The sequence below is a fragment of the Thermobia domestica genome, chromosome 8, assembly GCF_964235325.1.
Source record: "Thermobia domestica chromosome 8, izTheDome1.hap1.1, whole genome shotgun sequence".
In the NCBI taxonomy this organism is placed as follows: Eukaryota; Metazoa; Arthropoda; class Insecta; order Zygentoma; family Lepismatidae; genus Thermobia; species Thermobia domestica.
This window is the reverse complement of record NC_137461.1, coordinates 236,656,819-236,678,281: the sequence shown is the minus strand read 5'-3', so window position 1 is coordinate 236,678,281 and position 21,463 is coordinate 236,656,819. Positions and strand designations below refer to the sequence as shown.

At 36.7% G+C, this 21,463-nt stretch overlaps 1 protein-coding gene across 1 annotated transcript; it reads right to left on the bottom strand.

Annotated features, from left to right (window-relative positions):
- Positions 1–7,559: 7,559 nt before the first annotated feature.
- Positions 7,560–20,556, bottom strand: LOC145693495 (uncharacterized). Its single transcript, XM_081769551.1, has 5 exons — positions 20,361–20,556; positions 16,023–16,244; positions 14,442–14,672; positions 12,603–12,842; positions 7,560–9,114 (listed from the first exon to the last, which is right to left on the bottom strand). The coding sequence occupies exons 1-5, from the start codon at positions 20,539–20,541 to the stop codon at positions 8,885–8,887; spliced, it is 1,104 nt and encodes a 367-aa protein (XP_081625677.1). The 5' UTR covers positions 20,542–20,556; the 3' UTR covers positions 7,560–8,884.
- Between the last annotated feature and the right edge of the window lie 907 nt (positions 20,557–21,463).

The following is a 21,463-nucleotide window of genomic DNA, read 5'->3' as shown; positions in this document are numbered from 1 at the left end:
GTCTTTAAATTAAGACGAAATTATATTTCTTTTGAGTATGGAGTACAACTTGCTCAAGTATGGAGATGAGAAATATCATAACTTAAGATGAGGTGAGAATTTTTCTTTTTATATATATATATATATATATATATATATATATATATATATATATATATTGGTTCGTTATTTAGCAGGAAAAAATAACAGATTTGAACTTAGTTTCCTATACGTGTTAATATAAAATTTTATTTTAGTGATCCAATGTACAGATATTAATATATTACAAAGTGTAAGTTTTTTTAAAGAGATTGAGCTCCATAAATTAAAGCTGCGAGGGAGGGAGAATATGGAACCAGTTACTTTTACTAATAGTTGCTTAACAAAATATATTGTTTTCTTTGAGTTTGTCTAAAAGTGTATATCATTATTCTAAGAGCACCCCCGTTTTATTTTGAACACCCCCCAAGTAAAAATTTCTTGCGTACTTACTGTTCGTAGCACATGTGAAAAACAAAAAATCAGCAGCAGTGCACAACGGTAGGAGCATACAATGACTCAAAAAAGTATTCATACACACAAGGTTTTGACGTAGCATTATATATAAAGGTTAAATAAAAACGTTACAATTATCTGAAAATATACATAATTTACTGTGTTTGTACAAAAAATATCAATAGATTAAATATTTAAATGACAAAAGTAAATAAATGTTCTTTCTCAACTCAAAAAAACTATTCATACAGCAACACGAACTACAAATCTCGACGTGTTCTAACAAGCTGTATTAGAAAATCAAGTTTGTAATACGTTGTGTGCACACCTTTAAAACAAATTATTGCCTCGAGACCTCTTGGCATGAACCGAACGAGCATTTTGGTCATTTCTAGGGAAATCTTAGATCAGTTGTCCAAAAGTATCTTTTGTAGTGTTTCCTGGCTCGAAGGATGGCGTTTCTGTACTTTTATTTACCCAGATAATCCCATAATTCTTTGCTAGGATTGACATCTGGGCTTTGTGGGGGAGTCAGAAGCTATACAGTAACCATTCCCTAGTTTTCAAAGCAGTGCTCTTAGGGTCATTGTCCTGTTGGAAAACAAAGACTCTGTCAAGACCCAACTTCTGCACACTGTTTGATAAGTTATGGCGCAACACACTAATATATTTATTAGCATCCATGACCCCTTCAATAAAAACTAAGTTCCCACTCCAGAAGACGTCATGCATCCCCAAACCATCACACTTCCTCCTCTGTATTTTACTGTAGGGATATGTTGCGATTGCAATTCACTGTTTGGCTTTCGCCATACCCATCTTTTTCATTAGCTGTTCGTCAGGTGAGGCATATGAGGCTGGCCTCACCTATATTTTTGAGCAAAACTAAATTAACTTTTTCCAATAAATTTCAAATTAAGTCAACATTTCTGTGTATTTTTTGAAATAAAACTTATTTCAAATTATTTATTGTATAACACGAAACAGTTCTTAAAATTCATTTACTCAAGTGTAGAAAATGTTTGTAAAATATTACAGAATTTAATAGAAATCAAAGGCAAAAGCGAACATTTATATTCTTTGACATGATAATTTGAGTTTTAAAAATTCCAATCCTGTATTGAGGCCTGAAACAGATTTTGCCTCATCAGCAGCGAAGAACTGTTGACAACGCAAACACCCCTCTTGCACTCAGAAAGGGGTGAGGGGATAACCAAAGAGAAATAGTCTTGGGTTAGGATTTAATCCAATGTTCTGTTTCAAGAGAGGCCAGTTGAAAATGGGCCTGCCAACGCGCACTGTGCATACTTGTCTTACTCTTTGCTGTTCTCCAGACAAGAGCATACAGTGTAGCAAATTGAATAAATTTAAACATAAGCGTTGATTGTATAGAAGTAACCAATTGCATACACTATTTCCTTCACATTAACAACATTTTAAACTTTCAGAACGTTTTATTGAGAAAGTATAATATTTCCTTTGAAGGGAACTATCTGGTTTTCAAAATATATATAGTAGTCTATTTAATTTCTAGTAAACATGCTAAAAACGTTGACGAAAAAAACCTTTAACAATTATGACAACACTCAGAAACATTTTTATAGTAAGAGCGCGAAAATCAACGGATAGATCGGGTATAATATCGTGATTTTCTGCATGTTTTATCTTGTTTTCAAGCGATATTGTGTGTGTGTAAGATACGAGTGTTAATGTTTGGGGTCTTTTTTGTAAGTTTGTTACAGTGTGTTAGAACATTGGACTTGTGCTGAATTAATGTGTACATGATAGAGGACATTGGTTCGCGTGATCACACGGTATGCAACACAAAAGGATCGTCGCATCGATCTTTTGTACAAATAAGGTTAAGTTCGTGTTTTAATATTTGTTAGAAATTCAACGCATAACTTATTTCTGTGTGTTTAGTATATATTTTCTCTATTTTCCGTACAAGATATAGATTTTTCTTGTAGGTAAGGGGGGAAGCAACAGTGATCACTGACGCAAATCCTGAGGTGTTGAGGGGAACATGTCCCCCCAATCTTGGAACTGGAGGATTTTCCCCCTAGTAATCCGATTTGAAATGTTTTGGGGGCAGAAATGTGATTTTTTGCTTCCGACTGCCACAAAGGAAAGTGAAATAAAATTGAGCCCCCCCCCTCCAAAATAAATCTCAAATCTGTCCACCTCTTAATGCTGAATTCAATTCTGCTGCCCTGATCCTCCACAGCATTGTTTTTCAACTTCATAAATATTTTGAACATCGCTTAAAAAAAAAAAAAGCGGAACTCTCTTACCCGCCCCCCAATGTTAAAGACATATTTGCGCTTATGACAGTGATTCAACGTTAAAGAAAAAAATCTAACCTGACGATTGTTATCTTAAAAGCAATGTTATTTTTGTAACAAAATATACGAAGATATAGATTAACGAATGCCACTTCGTCTTCTGCAAATACAAATGGCGTCAATAACGCCCCTACAACGTGGGAAACGTCGATTTTATGCCCCCCCCCTCACGTAATTAGTTTCATACTATGCTTATTAGCTTACTAGCAGCTCGAAAGTCAGGGAAAATCCTGCAACAAGGGGAGGGGCGGAGAAGGGCCAGTTTCATCGCCACTGTGCACTACAACCCGGTTTTCTGTGCCTCACCTATTTTAGCCACAAGCCGCATCTGATCCGAATCTATGAAACTTCGATTCATGGAGAATACAACAGTGTCCCAAAATTCGTTATGTTTAGTATGGTATTCGTTGGCAAATTTTAGGCGCTTGTGGCTGTATGTTTTGTTTTGTTTTCTGGCTGTCCTACCATGAAAATTTGCACAATGTAGCACATTTTGTATATTTTGAGGATTCACAGAGTAAGTAGATGTTGACGCGATTTCTTCGGCCAAAGACGCAGCACTTCTGAAGGGTGCTTTACGTGCTAAATTGACTACTTTCCGTTGGTCGCGGAGTGTAAGGGTCATTCCATGTCAAGTGGACCAGTTTGGAAAAAAGTTCCCACTCCACCATCTCCGATTTGTTTCAAATTTTGCACAAATGTTACCTGACACCAACAATGAAGAATGGTCAAATTTGAGTTGAAGATCTGTATTGGTTGCGGTAGTAGGGCGTTTTCAAAATGGCTCCTGTCTCAGCAACGAGTAACAAACGTCTGCCATTTTGAACTGAAAGCTCTGATAACCTTCAAAATTTGTTTCCTAGGAGAACTTTTACAGTAGATGAAGGTTAGTTGGTCACAAATTCCCTTGGGATTCAGAACTTGTATAATAAATTAACAAAGTTGGCTAAAACGTGTGTGCACATTTCATGTGTGCCATATTTAGACTCCCATAAAGATAGGTGAAGTCAAGTCAGTAGATTGAGATTTGGAAGAGAGAAACCATAACATACCTACTTTAGAACAGAAAACATTTAGGGCCTTATGCAGAATCGTTCTGACGTGTGATCAGCTCCATACTAAAGAGTCCGACTTCCTGCGCTAGTCAGGCCTTTAGTATGATGTTAATTATACGTCAAACGACTTTGCATAAGGCGGTTAGCGCATATGGTTTAAGGGATATGTGGCCTTAGAAATGGGAAAAAAAGTATGTAAAAAATGGACCTCTTTTGTACCCAAAAATAGCCATGTTGCCAACCTTGCACCAACATGAGACCATAACCAATGCAAAGAGCATGTGTTGATATTCACACTTCTCAGCATGGCTTTCTACCGAAAAGCTGAAGTCTCACAAACTTAAGTACTCTTCTTTCCTGTGCAGTTCAATGTATAAATAACAATACTCAATTAGATGTCATTTATTTTAATCTTTCCAAGGCCTTTGATTCTGTCAGTCACATTCTTCTTCTCCACAAGCTTTCCAATAGGTTTAATGTACATGGTAAATTTCTCTCTTTAATCACCAGCTATCTAAAGGGCCGTAAACAGAAAGTTGTTCTTTCAGGGGCGACTTCTAACCCCCAACCTGTGATCTCGGGGGTGCCTCAGGGAAGCGTACTAGGGCCCCTGCTATTTGTCCTGTATATGGACGATCTCTACTCTCACCTATCAGTTAATCCTAGTGGCCTTTTGCTTTTTGCTGACGATTGCAAATTATATAGAGAAATATCATGTTTCCATGACACAATTGCCCTACAGGAAGACTTAATTATCTTGTAAACTGGTGTGAAATGTGGCAATTGAAACTTAGCAGTAAGAAATGTGACGGTATTACAATTACTCTGAAAAAATCTCCTGTTCCCTCCAAATACCATATTAACAATTCCCCTATAACACATTCTGCCAGTCACAATGATCTTGGTGTCATCTTTGATTCGAAACTCTCGTTCTCTGACCACATCTCCTCAATAGTTAAGAAATCAATGAGTATGCTGGGACTTCTTTACCGATTCACTGAACTACGTACTGTGGCATCATTAACAACATTCTATAAAACTCTAATAGCACCCAAAATCGAATACTACTCTCCCATATGGGCTATGGCCGCACCTACACATCTCTCTAGACTTGAGTCTGTTCTCAATTTCTTTATTGCAATAGTACGTTTTCGTGTTCCCGCACTTCGAATATTACCTAAGGAGGAAATTTTGCTATATCTTAATATCCAGACGCCGGAAGTACGCAGAAATAACTGTAATTTGAAGTGTCTTCATAAGATTGTAAATGGGAACCTAAGATCAGAAACCCTAATTCAACAACTATCCTTACATGTCCCTTCCCGCAAAACCCGGAATACCCCACCTATTCCATCTTGCACGCCCTAGGTTGACAATTATACAGAGGTCTCTTTTTCACCGAGTACCCAACTATTATAATAATCTAACTAGTGAGGTGGACATTTTTTTGAGCTACCCGGTGTTTGAAAGAGCAATAAAACGCGTGCTGACTAAATAATATTACTTGTGCACTTTGTTAATACTATTGATGTTACTGTTATTGTTTATTTTTTTAATTATTTTTCTTTTTTTCCCCGTTTGTTGAAATTTCCCTGTGTAAAATGGCACAATTATGCTGTATCTGGGAATTTGTTCAATAAATAAATAAATATAGTTAGGAATGAATTTTGGTGTTGGTGCCTTGTTTGGATTTTGGATGGTTGTAAGTTACACCCTCCATTCCGAAAGAAACCGAACTTTTGAAAAAAAAATAGTACCACTAGTGCCATCTGTTGTAATATTTTACCGGTAGATGGCGTAGTCCCTCATTGACAACTGGTATAAATGTCATGACATTTGGATGCACGGCAACAAAGTTATTGCGTTTCAACTGTCAGTGTGTTGTGTACATCGGTCGGAAAATGAGTTTCAAACAACGAGCTGCAATTGAGTTTTGTGTTAAACTGGGTAAAACTTCTGGTGAAACGCACTGTTTATGCTTATGTTCTTAAATGTTCGCGATTTACTTAACTGGTAATGGACTGTCTTCCAACAATGGAAACTTCCAACACTTGTTTTTAGTTTTTATTGTACTTTACTAATCGCTGGTTTTTAACTAACACTTAAAATAAACCACAAAGTACATATAATAACTGCACTGTGTTCATTGCACTTAAATAACAAACTTAACTTCAAAATTATGGAAGAAATGTTCGTGCCTCGTGCCTTATGCACCGTCTCTCTTCAACACTTTCCATCTTGAATAACAAATGAAATCTAAATTTCGTAGAAACAGTGTTTCCAGTTCTTAAAAAATATTACAACATAACATAAGACTTAACATGCCGCCCGCCAAAAAAGGGCTACTGACCCTTTTTTTTTAAAAAAAAAAGAAAACAAAACAAACTTCACATAACAACAAATAAAATAGACTAAAACAGGAAATAAATATACTTTAACATCCCCAGTAGCACAGTTGATGGGCCGATGTCGATCAACATGGGAATTTTTGGTGGGATCGATGTCGCTGTCGATGACGATCGATGCAGAATGGCAAACATTTTTTCGACATTGGCCAATATCGGCAAATCTATGTCGATCGACATCGGCGTCGATGTTGATCTATGTGGGTCCCATGTGGATTCTTCCAGATCAATGTTGGCCCCACATTAATCCATGTAGCCCCATCTAGATCTGCCTTATATCAACATAATCGATCTTGGTCCCTGGTTGAACAATACCGGCCTATGTGGGATCAATGTCGGCCCATCTAGATCTGCCCCATACCCACATCGTCGTTCGAGCTCCCTAGTTGACCTATGTGGGATCTATGTTGAACCACCCAGATCTTCCCTGAACCCATATCTTCGTTCTAGCTCCCATAGTTGATCGATGTGGATCTATGTGGGATCCATGTCGGCCCATCTAGACCTTCTTTATACCCACATCGTCGTTCTAGCTTCCTGGTTGACCGATGTGGAATCTATGTTGAACCACCCAGATCTTCTCCATACCCACATCGTCGTTCTAGCTCCCATGCTTAATCGATGTAGCTCTATATGTTCCTTGTAAAAAGAACGGAGCTATTCAAATGTATTTGAATCGCCCAGTACTTTTCACAAGGAACATAGAATAAGCGACATTTCTGATCTTCCAGCTTCTATACACAATTGCGAAACGTACGAGCTCAGCCTATTTCTTTTCACACTAAATGATTAAATATGAAAGTTTTATTCAAACCTGAGTGCGGATATGTTCTTTTGTATTGCATGTTGTAGATCTGGGTTGGACCCATATAGAGCTACATCGGTTAACCATGGAAGCTAAAATGACAATGTGGGTATGGGGAAGATCTGGGTGGGAGATCCCACCCACATCGGTAAACCAGATGTGACCATATAATTTTTACAGATTTAACACCAGATGGATATGTCAACATATCAGATTTGAATAGGGCCATGTACTGCATCTCTGGCGCACGCTACATGCTTGTCTACCATTTTGGATTCAAGTTATGTTTTTCTAATGAAAATAGAAGAAAATGACATCGGATACATCAGACATTTTTTCAAAATGTCACTGGTTCAAGTAGTTTTGCCGCACTTCTATCTATGGCGGATCCAAGAGGGCGGTCGGACATTTAGCGTGTTTCAGAGATGCAGTATTTAGACTAAACAAAACAGTATATAATAAAAACATTTTCAGATTGAAGTATTCACATTTTTATTTTTTTTAAATAATTAAAATAAAATTTACACAAAACATATTCCCTAACTTTTTTTTTTCGTGAACTTCACTCATTGCATAGAGGTATATATTGTACAATTGTTTTGCTGTTTCCAACATAACGAATGGAAATAAATACTTTTAAACACGTAACTTATTATCATTAATATAGAAACAACATAAAAAATGAGTGAATCTTCTCTTGCATCAACTTAATAGTTACCAAACGTTGACACTGTCTTCACCATTTTATTTCATTCCATATGAAGAGTTCGCAGGAAGGACTATGAAGGGCACGTTTTAAAATGCTCAGAAAATTCTTTCTCAGCACCAAAATGTATAATTAAGATGGTGAAAACACGTCGCAATTCGCTCACGTGTACATTCGCGAGTGGACTACGCCCTATTTTCACCAACTATTTTGCATCTTTTGGTGTGGAGAAAATATTTTTTGAGCATATTCAAAATGTGACCTTCACTGTTCTTAACGCGTACTCTTCATATACATCATTGTTTCCTTCCACTGAAGAAGGAACCAGCTCTTGTTCCGCAACGTGTGGAAACTATTTAGTTTATTCAAAAAAGGGTTCACTGATAAGTGGCCATTTTCCTGACCCTTATGTCAATATATCATATGTATAATAAAATTAAACACGTAAAAATCATATACACTCTACGTCAACGAAAGCCACTGTAAATAAATTTATTTCAAACATCGAATTTTTCCGCTACACATCCCGACTAGGGAAACTAATATATAATCAAAGAAACTATGCAGATAATATTTATCTTTCTACTTAACCTGAAATAATTTAGAGAAAATTTAGGAAGTTCTTTTCTTCTGTAAATTATTAGTTTCCCATAAATTTTAACTTCTCAAAAGTTTTTTTTTTTAAATCCCACTGTAAAATATCCGTTAATTCGCACACTGGTCTGTAGTGTGGACTCATCCCTTACACTTACACAGACAGCACGGAAGTTCGGAAAGCTCATTATATTCAGTAAAATATGGATGCCACTATAAAGTTTTAATTTGGATAGGTTCTTTGCAGTAAAATACAACATAAAACTTATAAAAATGTATCACTAGGAAATATTTCTGCAAATTAGCGAACTGAAAGTTACTGTGATAAATTAAAAAAAAAAAAACTATTAATAACGGTTACTTTCATGAAGTTTATAATTCTCTTGTACTTTAACATATTATTGTCTACTATTTTATTTACAATAAGACATTTCGTTCATATAAGTTTGTTTATATCAGACACGCTGCTGAGGGTTGATCACAACTAGCCGCGGGACCGATCACCCCACGGCTTTCCCTTCGGGGTGACTCTGCAAGGTGAATTCAAGTGGTCCTTGGACTCTTGCGGGTTCCCCGCGGAACGACTGTGCATCTTCCCCTAAGTCTTGAGCCTGTTCTCTTCTCCGATTACATCTGTAGCCATCCCAATCTCGCGAACCACTTAAGACTTTCCCAATCCGTCGGACAATGTCGCTAGTTTGTATATCAGGAAATCGGAGTTGTACTGCTCCTGAAGAAGAAAAAATTGTAAAAACTCAATGCAATAATACTGTATCACCAGAACGGACTACACATTTAAATAGCAAATGTCATCATTGAGAAATAACAGATTAATTTTGAAGTTACATAAATAAAATTCGAACGAAAATATAACTTTCTCCTAAAATACAAAGAAACCTTTTATACATTGCACAAAAAACATCCATTGTACGCATGAGCGCATTATTACGTGCCCGAAAGGCTAATCTAACAGGACATTGTCGTTCGGTGTCAAACAGAGGAAGTAGGGAGTGGAAAACGATATGTGGATGGCTCAGAATATCCACTCGTTTCAAGTCAAAAATTAAAAATTTACTTGCACGGTGCGATTAACAGAAAATTACAACTTCTTTCAGAGGCAAAAACAAGGAAAGCAATGATTTTATTTACCTGCGAATAACAGCGTTACCAATGCCCTAAAATGTCTACAAATGCCAAAAAACTCTTAATTTTCTTAGTTTCATTTTCTAGATTAACACATATTGGTCTCTGAACCCTCGATATATGACAGAAAAAAAATCTCCAAACACGAACTGCAGTAATAGAAACTGATGAATGAATATGACAAGGAACGCGTATAGCATAGCAGATACGGATCCATATGAAAGGAGAGTATCTAACGTATTATTGAATTATGTTTTGTCCTCTAGATGACCTTTTACTCTGATGGTTATTCAAAATTTTTTTCATATTCCTGTAGTAAAATGATCACAACGAACAATAACACTTCCAGTTCCCTTACTACATATTGTTAAGGAATTCGATTCGATCCGAAGAGAACTTGTCCTCGTAACTCTGGTATTGTTTGGGAGATATTACCGCAAGCTTTACTTTTACTAGGATAATGCGAGAATGGCACCTAAAGAAAGGATTTCACTGGTAGTAATCCCCCTCCAAGATTCCTAAAAATATATACTAAAAAACGCCATACATCCGAAAGATGAAATTAGACTCTAGTATATATATATAACAAAATTCTTTAGGAACTCAGATCCTACACAGGCGAATCAGCGACACCATCGCGAATGGGCTTTTCTCAGTCTCATCCGTAAACGGCAGAATGCTAGGACCTAAAATTATTAGGGCCCCGAACTACATCGTGGCGTGAATCTAGTGCACATATCTTGAAGTGAGGTCACTTTACTACCTGTTTAAACCATTCCATATTCGTCGCACGACAAAAATCGAAGGATAAATGTGTTGTTTCGACTTCATTAGACTTTTGTACGACGCATAGAAATTATATTTACAGTAAAACTTCTAACGGACATCTCAAAATAACGGACAGTTTTCAATTTCCTGGCAGAAATACATTGGGTGCAATGTGAAAATTACTTCTGAATAGCTGACATTCTCAATAACGGACGCGGATACTGAAAACTATTCCCCAGCGTCTATGTAGAACTTCCAACTAACGGACAGCCTGAAATAAAACTTTGTTATTTTCTTGAATTTCAAGCAATAATAGGCAGGATCGTTAATGTACCGCGCATTGTTGGATGTGATAATTGAACGCAAATGTCTCCATTTATTTGTTTCGACATGCATTTAGTTTAGTATCCATTTTCAGCAAAAGTTTATTTAATCTTTGTCTGTTTGCCTTGCTGCAAGTTGTTAATTTCGAAGAGAAAGAGTATTTTGTCCGAACATAATACCATAGGAAAAAAAAAAAAACACTGTATTAGCTCATTATTAAACAGAAAGACATTTTGCCTACGTTATGTTGCTTATACGAGTAGTACGTTAAGTTTATACTGTAGATTTTTTTAAAAATAATTCTTCTGTCAGTGTCGTTCGATCCCTAATCGTAATCAAATGCACAGGAACAGGCTGATTTAAATCATTGTATAACCATGTCGTACGTCGACATGCTGAGATCGTATTGCCCGTTTGTCTTACAAGTTCGCTTCCTGCAAAACCGTGACATCATCATAGTCACTGATTCCGCTTACCAAGGTGGAGATGGGTGCTAGAGAACTTCAAAGAAAGTATCCAGGACTTCCCGAATTCCCGAAAATTGAAGGGACTTCTCAATTATTTGCAAAGCGAAGGCTTGGAGAATCCATGCACCTGTGGAAGTTGCCCTTAAACACTTAATTTTTATGAGAACCCGCGGATGGTTGGAAAGGTTGTAGAAGATGGTACCGGTATTGCCAAACAAGGCATAACTGTAGACATGTCTACGACACGAGGAAACCGTAAACCATCCTACCTTATGATTTTGTTGTTGAAACACGAAGGTGCTATACAGTGAAAGCAAGATTTTCGAACTAGTATTGGATTGCATTATTATTGGTAGTAGTAGTAGTAGTATTTAAGATCCAATATGGACACCTAAATTATAAGTCCTAAGAATTCACAGTCCAAACTGCTAACGCTAGAGAAATAGTTGATTCGATTTTATTTTATTTGAAACTGCATTATTAAGAATACGTCATAATCAGCTTTAGATTAAAAAATAAATAAAATACATAAAAATAAAAAATACGTCATCTCCAATCCAGTTTGGCTGATGTACACTCATGTCCAAAATTATTGTCGCATGTCTATAAATGTTGTTGTAGGAATATAATTTGATAACGCATTCGCCCGGTATTTCTTATAATGCTAGTATGTGTATAATCGGCAAAGACATGTATGTGGCAAACTTCATGTCAAAAGAGCATTAAATAAGAACAATAAAACGAAAATAAAACTTTCTTGTCCATTTAGCAACATTTTGTTTTACTCATTCCAATTTTCGTATTTGTAATTTGTTTCCTGTGAAATTTACCTCAAATATACGTTTTCCGATTATACACATAGTATTAAAAGTACCCTGCAAAATCATTATCAAATTATATTCTTACAAGAAGACAGTTATAGATATGCGACAATTATTTTGGACATGAGTGTACATGTACGCAGCAATATATTATAGGCTCATGACATATCTCATAAAAGAAGTCATACCTGTTCTATATAAAAATGTATGTTAAAAGAATGTGCATTGCGTGCGAAAGGACTCTTCAAAGGCACCGAAAAGCCGAAGTGTAAGTCATTGTTGGCTTACCATCACCTTGTAAAATTAATTTTGTATGCATTGCTGAATTTTGAAACATGCATTTTTACAATAGAACACCAACGACTTCCTTTATGAGATATGAAGCTGCACTCTCTACGTTGGTTGGACAGTGTTTGAATTTTAGGCTTCTGAAATTAATTTTCCCACGCTTTCGACGGCCTGCATCTCCCAACCTATTGATCGGTATGCACATGTCACAAAGCATTTTCTTGTTTCCATGTCAGGTACCCACCCCTACATTGTTTGGTACGCATTAATTTAACAACCTGTACATCCGAAAAAGCATCTGGCCACACGAGATCTATTTTTAAAGAATAAAAGTTTTCTTTTTAAACAATACCTGAAGGATATTTACAAATACTTCGTGTCAATACGAACTTAAGAATACCACTCACCAATTTTGAAGCCATCTCTCTGTCTTAAATCTTCTTCTAAATTATGAACCACAGACAAACTGCGTAAAGGGAGCTTGTCAGCTAGCAGGTTTGCATTTTCTATAGATTGCAAAGCTTCTTTACCACTACAGGGAACTTGGTGCAGCTCATATATTTTGGCTTCCATTTTATCAACTTTACATTTGAGATGTTTCATATCTAGCTGGATTCTCTGCAGTAACTGGAATATTTTTTCAACGGCTGAAATATCAAAAGAAAGAAAAAAATACTAAATTAATACGAGACCAAGGAGGCAATGGTACACATTGTTTGAAATATTTTTTATTCTACCTAAGATCGTGTGTGCCGCAACTACCATTAACAAAAGTCATCTAGGTTCTGACCGGCACATATCTCATATTGACCCTGAAGTCGATACCCACAGCAACATACGGGATGAATTTTAAATCACATATTGATAAAGCTTCATAATTAATGCATAAGCAGTTTTATTTTTATTTTTTATTTTTTTTTTTTAAGTCTATTGCAAGAAAATTACTAATTGCTGTTTGAGGGCTTTCCTAATCATTACACCACATTCGGGTCAATTTTATATGTCTGTAGAGCATTTCAAGTGTCCTAATGGAATAAAATAGCCTGCTCGTGTCAATATCTAGGCATTCTACCGTCTTCTGCTGAGAAAGGTTACTGCAAAAACTCCTGTTGCGAGAGAATGCAGTTACATTTGATATTTCAACTTTCAAATTAATGTAGTATAAGAATGATATGCTCCAATGTTTCTCTGCAGAACCTCCGTATATGGAACAATGTCTAAATATCGATACTAGCAGAGTAACGGTTTCAAATGGGGTGCGAGGAATGCTTAACATTCAAAGAACGTTGATCGCGTCTCTGTGGTGTGACAATTATGACACCTGAACGGAATTTGCCTAATTTGGGTTCGTTTGAATCTCAGCCAGAGCAACAATAAAAACTTAAGTGTGTGTTGGTAAGCAAGCGAAGAAACCAGAAGCGCCACGAGAGGGCATATCGGTGTGTCGACTTGTCTGCTACCTGCCAATTTTGTCTGCTACCTGCGCACAGGCAGTAAGAAAAAACAAATGACTAACAAGACGCTGTTTTGTACAAAAATATAAATTTTTCTGTTTCATGGTACAAACTTTATATCGTCAACCCGTCGGTTTAGCATTCAAAAGGTTGGGAGTTTAATCGCTCCTAACATACGCTTGCCCACAAGCCTCCTCTAATATGGAACAGAATAGTTCCAAAGCAACCATTCCAACAGGATGCGCTGCAAAACAAAATGTGATAAAACTAGAATTACAGATTATATGTTCTGAATTTTAAAGCCAAGAAGTACTTCCATTACGAAAGGAACGCCGGATCTAGAAATACTTTCGGAGATCTTAAACACTAAAGGTTTCACTGTAAAAAGTAAATCTTAGTATGATATATATGTTTTAAAATGTAATTAGTACGAAATTTATATTAGTTACACAAAAATCTATTTTTGAGGAAGAGAAGGGTTCGGACCCCCCCCCCCCCCTTCCTTCGCACGGCTTGGAACATAACAATTTCAATTTCCAAGCATAAGTTTTACCATAATTTCGTTTTTCATTAACAAAAATTGGTGATAATCTCGGAGACTACTAGGTCAAGGCGGCCACACTAAGTGGTCGGAGAATATCGATGCATTGACTACGTGCTGCCACACTCTCGAGCTAGCAGGGTTCAAAATGTCTCTAAAGAAGCAATATAGTCTTCATTTTGTTTGGTTATTTAATAATGACGACACACGTAAGTAAGCTTAGCAATACAGTTTAATCTTTGGATACTTACTACTGCCAATTCCTAAACGAGCTGATGTGAAGGTACTGTCTGTATCTGCACATGAAGTAGTGGCAACTGACAACGCTGACATTCTGCATGGAGTTTGGATTTGGGAGTGGGATGGTAAAGGTCCATTTGGACTTTTACGATGTGATGCAGACGAGCAACCTCCGTTTGAATTGTGCACCATAGATGATACGTTTACCTCCGCAATTCCTCCTATAGATACTCCAAGCGACTCTGAAAGCAAGTGATGAAATTATACAAACTTCCAGTTTTTACTAGACTGTTAGGTACACAATAAGCAGGTGACAACTTATGGTTTTAAAAGCATGTTTAAAATGTTACAATGATTACATCCAGTATTCTATCTGTAGGGGGATGGCTGGAACTTTCTCCTCTCTGTTTCTCGAAATACCTCTCAACCTTGGATATGGTGGAAATAAACCCCACTTTTTTGAGCTATTGATGAATTTATCCCCCTCTCCGGAAATCGCAGAAATCATACACTGATTACATTAACTCACAACGTTAAAAGATACTAACGCTGTTTATCTGCTTGTTTGATCTTGTCCTAAATAGACTCCATATCATAATTAAATGAATATTTAATGTGTACGTTATTTTTTCATTTATTTATTTATTGATGTATACTCATAATAGAGCCAATTTAACGACACAGTTTGCATTACGAGCCCGGTTTTTCTGTAGTTAACAATCATGAGAAGATAGCATTTATCCGATAAAAGGCGAAAGTATTAACAACCTCGTTAAAAAAAAGAAGAAAAACAACTAGCAAGCCTTTTCGTAGAAATAAATTACTTGAGACTAGATCTGAGTCTGAATGATTTGTTACGTAAGACTTGCTTGAACATAGCAAGTAGCCAATTTTGGACTCCAAATTGAAAAACTTGTTTATAAAAATAAACAAACTAGACATCTTATTTTTAGTTGTTAGGTTTTCTCACTCCAAGCTTGTTGTATATATTACAACAACTACTCTGCACATCTAACGAATAAATTGTTTCCAACAGATTCATAAAACATTGTAGGTTACTTCTACTTGCCTACTATTTCAGCCAGCCTTACTTTTCAATGTTTTTCAGACGAAGTAGCAATAAACTTTCTCCAAAATAGTATATAGTTTCACATTTAAGTAACGTCTGCACTGGCATAGAATACGAAAGAACACTGTTTCTTTCAGGCCTGTTTTTTTGCCCCCCCCCCCCCCCGGACGAAATGGTTAAAACGTACTGGAATAGAACCAGCAGAGGGAAATATATGGTTTCAGCCCCTCCGAATACTAAGAGTAACCCCCGGAACATTTTTTTCTGAAACAAAAACTGCGAAAGAAGGTGAACTCCCTGGCAATAAAGAATCGCCCACGAAATCTTGATAATTTTAACTTTCACACATTTAAAAAAATATATATATTTTAAACGCGATTCAATACATAGTCCTATGAAACAAATCAGCTACGAGCTAAACTTTTAATTTGCTTTGAAATTACTATCAAGAGAGATATATATGAGGAGACAAGCAGTGTTCTTGAACGAAATTATGAATATAAAATATATTTAGCATAATTACCTTTCCGAATAGGTGCTGGGGGACTTGGAACACTACATTCGTTAAAAGTTTCATATGGTCTTCTCTTAGTTTCTGGATATGAGTCATCATTGTCCTCTTCAGACAAATATCTTTGTGGCTTTCTGCGACATCTTGAATAAATTTCTTCGTCAGAAGAATCACTACTAACGTTTGAAGTCAGTAAAGCTTTGTCAGCCTTTGCTGTAGCTTTTTGAAATGAATCTGAAATGTTAAATAATACATATATTCTACAGTTACTGATAAGGGAAAGTAGCTGCGAAATTATTCTTGGCATGAAAACCATACACGATAAGAAAGCAACATGGTTATGGATACCCTCAGTTGTGATTTCTTTGCTAACTGTAAAACAATAAATATTAGAATATCCCAAATAAAACAAATCTGTTTACGAACTAAATACTCTTGTTTATGTAAAGTTATTCACGACTGAAATTCGAGAGTAAGAAAGCCTGTAACAGAACTAAGAATAGAAGGCCTAAGAATACTAGCATTTTTATTTTATTTATTTATTTTTTAACTTTATTTAACGTACCTTTGACATTTTCTGCTCACGATAAGATAGTGCAAGGCTGGATTTGGAGAGAGTTATACAGACCTTGTCTTTAAAGTACTATATTCAGCATTTGCCTGATTTGACTGAGTATAAGATCCCGGAAAAATCTCTAGCATAGTTAGACACAAACACACACACACACACACACACACACACAAACACACAAAAATAAAACCACTCTAAAGTTGGATTTTTAAATTTTTACTGATTTACTTAGGTTCTGCTAAGAAAACGTACAAGCATACCGAATTTCAAGTTTTTATTCCAATTCTAAGTACCCAAAACATGAGATTATAGGTCCAAAAAAGGCCCATTTAAATAACATGGGGAAACTTTTCATCCCATCTTTAGAACCCTTAAAAATTAAAAATATTCACTTTTGGCAATTTTTCTGACCGTTAGTCCCAGAAAGCTACCATCATGCCAAATTTAATCATTGTAGCCCTACAGGAAGTGCTCAATAATTTACATCAGCTCATGTAGTTTTATATATAGTTAGGATGTTTCAGAATGTCTTAAAGGAAATTAAATATCTTACACCATAAAATAAATAGTTATATTGTTGAGGTATTCAGTTCCGATGCTTTGTGCGTTCAATTGGAGGAATTTCCCGTGAACTTCTTTCGGGACGTTTTTTTTTTTTTTTCCTCCTCCCTCGAAAATGCAGCTCCCTTTACTGTACATCGAAACTTCCACTAGTACGAAAGTTCGAATTCAGCACTTAAAATAGTAAGGGGTACGTAGTTTTCGGAACTCTGAGCATCGAGTTTCTTAAATTTGACGAATTTTTACGCTTTTGTTGGTGTTGATTCTACAGAATGCTTATTTGAAGAGTACCTACAAATAACTGCACTAAACTGTTGTTGTTGGAAAACTAAATTTTATTGAAGAATACTTGTGTTACCATCAAAGGTAAGAAATAATAATAATAGTTTTACTAATGCACTACATGTTTACTGGTAGTACCGGCATCTATGGCTTTAAACGCGTCAAACGTATAAGGGACAACGTTCCTCGGCGTCGCCGAGTTGGCGAGCACACGATTCACGGAAAGTATTTTCTAAAATATAAAATTGCTTTTTTTTTTTCTTCCTTCAAATAGGCTATAAGCATAATCCATACATTAATTTGTTACTTAATTATCTCAAGCCAAGGTAAGGGTTTTTTATTCATTCAGTGCATTCAGAACTTGATAAAGGTCTTATGTTGAATGTTGTATACCTTAACGGGAAAGCATTCAATTCGCCCAAGGAAAGTTCAAAATCTGATAAAAATCACTTTCAATGTGATCATCTTGGTTGTATCAGTAATATATTAAGAAAAAGCTCAAAAACCCAGGTGGGTTTTTTCAGGTGGGTCCAACCCGAAAAAACCCGGTGGCTTTTTTCGGGCTGAGCCCACTTGGGCAAACCCTGATAAAGATACAAATTATTTGAGTCCACTTTGGCTCAGACTCATTTATACATAAACAGATACCAAAGATACTTCTCATTTCACTAAATGCCTCTCGTGGGGTATGTAATCCCCCCCCACACACACACAAAAAGTACGGCATTTCGATGTAATTTATCAATAGTAAACATTGAAACGAAACAATATTTAGAATTTTTCTTTGATTGTAATTACATAACAATAATACCAACTACAAAAAAAATCACAAAACAAACATTTATAAACTTATGCAAAAAAAAGTTGCTTTTGTAGCATAATCATTTTGAATAATGAATGGGGAATTTAGATCTGAATATAATACGAATAATATACGGGAGTGAAACGTGATAACCCACAAATGTGTGTTCATCAAGATTTTACAAACACTTACACTTTTACGAACATTTTTCGTTTTTTGGTTTAAACTAGTTGGTTTTTTTGAAAAAAAAAAAAAAGCTGGTTTAAGCCTTGGTTTAAACCAGCCAACCCTGCCGAGCGAAGTGAAGATGCCCAGAAAATGTAAACGGGGGTGCTCTAAAAATGAACAGTGACGAATTCGAATGCAACTTTAATGTATTTTTATTGGCTGAAACGAAAGGTCAATCTGGTCGCGGAAGAAAATCGGACCAGGGGGAAGGGTAAGATGGTTCTGATCGGTACTCTGCACGAAGCCAGGTCTTTGACTCGAAGGTCTCTGGACAAGGTGAACTCATGGTGCTTGTCTTCAACGGGATGATGATGACGTCCTAAGAATGGGACTTACAGTTTATCGAGGGATCCTCAACTCTTGTGTCCCCAACCGGCAATTGAACCTGAGACTCCTTGATTCCAAGACGACGAGCTTATCCACTCATCCACAGAGGGCACAGAAGGGGGTATAATCCCCCTTCAAAAGGGGTGTATCCCGCGTGAAACTCCAGGTCCCGTCCTTGGAAGCTCAACAACTTGTTCAAAACGTTAACTTAATTCACTCACACTCAATTACTATTCAAACAAGTTTTCCCAGGGCAACGTTCTCACTTATTTGCCAAGATCAAATTCAATGACTTTTCTAAGTTTTACACGTCACTGCTCAGAACTTCCAGTTACCCCAGTACGATAGATATTTGTACTTGTGTGTAGATACATAAAAACATATCTTTATGAACAGAAACATAATACCAAGAAAAAAATAAGGTAGCGAATGTTGCATGGAAATAAAGATAGGTCTACATCAGAATATTTCACTGTACTGTTTCCTTAACTTGTTTCATGGCTGGCACATCAGCCTGTAAGTTATTTCAAAAGAGATCTGACCAACCTTGCTAGCTTTTTTTTTTTTGGGGGGGGGGAAATTCTACTTTCTAAGTGACAATCACAGGCTAAGTAACCTACGTGTGAATCTGTATTTTCATGGCCAATTCTAGTTTTCAAATGGCGGTTACAGGCAAACCAACGTAGTGGCAGACAGAAACTAACCTAACATGACCTAACCGGCAAGACCTTATTTTGATTATTTATTTACTCATGGGAAGGACAAAAAGAAGGGATCGATCCTTCAGGTAAAACTAGGATTTGGACAGGATGTGGCCCTGGCCTTTCAAAGAACGTACTATCCCGGCATTCTCATTGTGGGGCGGAGGAAAGCCTCAGTCAGGCCTGCGCGGGATTCCAACCCACGCTCGAACTGCCAAAGTGCTGCGTGACAGGCGGATGCTCTTCCCCTACACCAACAGCTGGATTCAAGATCTTACGTTGCGCAGAACAGCGAAAGTATGCGCTCACCTAAAGTTTATTAAGTACAAGGAGCAAAATAGTAAATTAACTTACTTAAAATGGAGTTACAAGTTATATTTATCAACACTGTGTCCCTTGTACTTAACACAAATCAGTTGTGATGCGTGTGCATCTACCACTGTTTTATACAAAGTAAAATCTTGCTGATCTTAACCTAACCTGAAACTATGCGAAAATGTGCCAATTCGGTAGTCAATAGCTCGATAGTACCTCCATTTGTCATAATCTGTCAATTTAAAGTACTTTTTAACGCATTTTTTTAAAGTAGTAAATAAACTTGTTCCAATGTTTGGCCGTCTCGGCCTGAGCCTCCTCGTATGCTTGAAGACCATAAATCAAAATTATTCACGACTAAGTATAGTGATATCTACACATGTTTGCACCTGTAACAACAAAACCAGTACCAGATTTCTTGCATCGAGCGCGGACTATAAACTAGCCAAAATTTATTTGGAACAGTTTATGTGGATCTCTTTATCTATAGTCGACATCGTTCATGCAAATCAAAGATAAAATATGCATTCTATTAATGGAAGAAAAATAATTTTAATACTCACCTTCAATAATAAATACGATTTCGTCGAATTGATGGTAAAACCAAAACAAACAACAGTCATAAGTATATTTCCTGCTTTTCCCTCGCTTCGCACCGCTTGTGGCGCCATACGGTGTTATGGTTTTAAAACTGTGAACAGTTAACAAACAATCTGCGTACTCCGATCGACATCGATTCGACATAGATCGAGGCCGAATCGAAAAATTACTTTTAAAAATAATTGCCACAGAACCATCAAAATGTTAATTTCATGTGTTTCAAATTTATTCATTGTAAAAAGGAAATGTTTCCATGCTTTTTTCTTTTTGGTGGGCAAGCCTATTTATATCCCACGTGGGACCTATATCGGTAAATCAACATCGGCAAGCCCACCAAGTTCCCACGTGGGACCCATATCAGTAAATCAACCTCGGCAAGCCCACCAAGTTCCCATGTGGGACCCATATGGGAACTTGGTGGGTTATTGTGGGCCAGTTTAGATCCACGACGCCGACATTGGCCGATGTCGCACAAATATGGGTCCCACGTCGGCGTGCTACTGGGGATGAATGACGTTACGATTCATCATTATTTGGTAAAACACAAAGTCCTCTAATTGAGCGTTTATATAAACCATTGGAAGTTTTAACAGTAGCCACTCGAACCAAACCGTCAGGTCCAGAATGCACTTCAGTGATGACTCCCAATTTCCATGATAGAGGAGGTAGCTTATCTTCTTTGAGAACCACCAATTGACCTGGCTGTATGTTTGCACAGCTTCTCTTCCACTTATTTCTTCCTTGTAGTTGTGACAAATATTCCATATACCATCTTCTCCAAAACTGTTGAAATTGTTGTTGGATCCTTTGCCATCTTTGAATTGAACTAATCTTCTCGTGATGTAAGTCTCGTTCTGGTAGCGCTGTCAATGGTTGACCAATAAGAAAATGACCAGGAGTTAATGCTACTGGATCATTAGGATCATTGGATAATGCTACAAGAGGTCTCGAATTTAAGCAAGCTTCTATTTGTGTGGTTAATGTTGTTAACTCTTCAAACGTGAGATATGACATTCCCATGACTCTTCTTAAGTGGTATTTAAAGGACTTAACTGCAGCCTCCCAA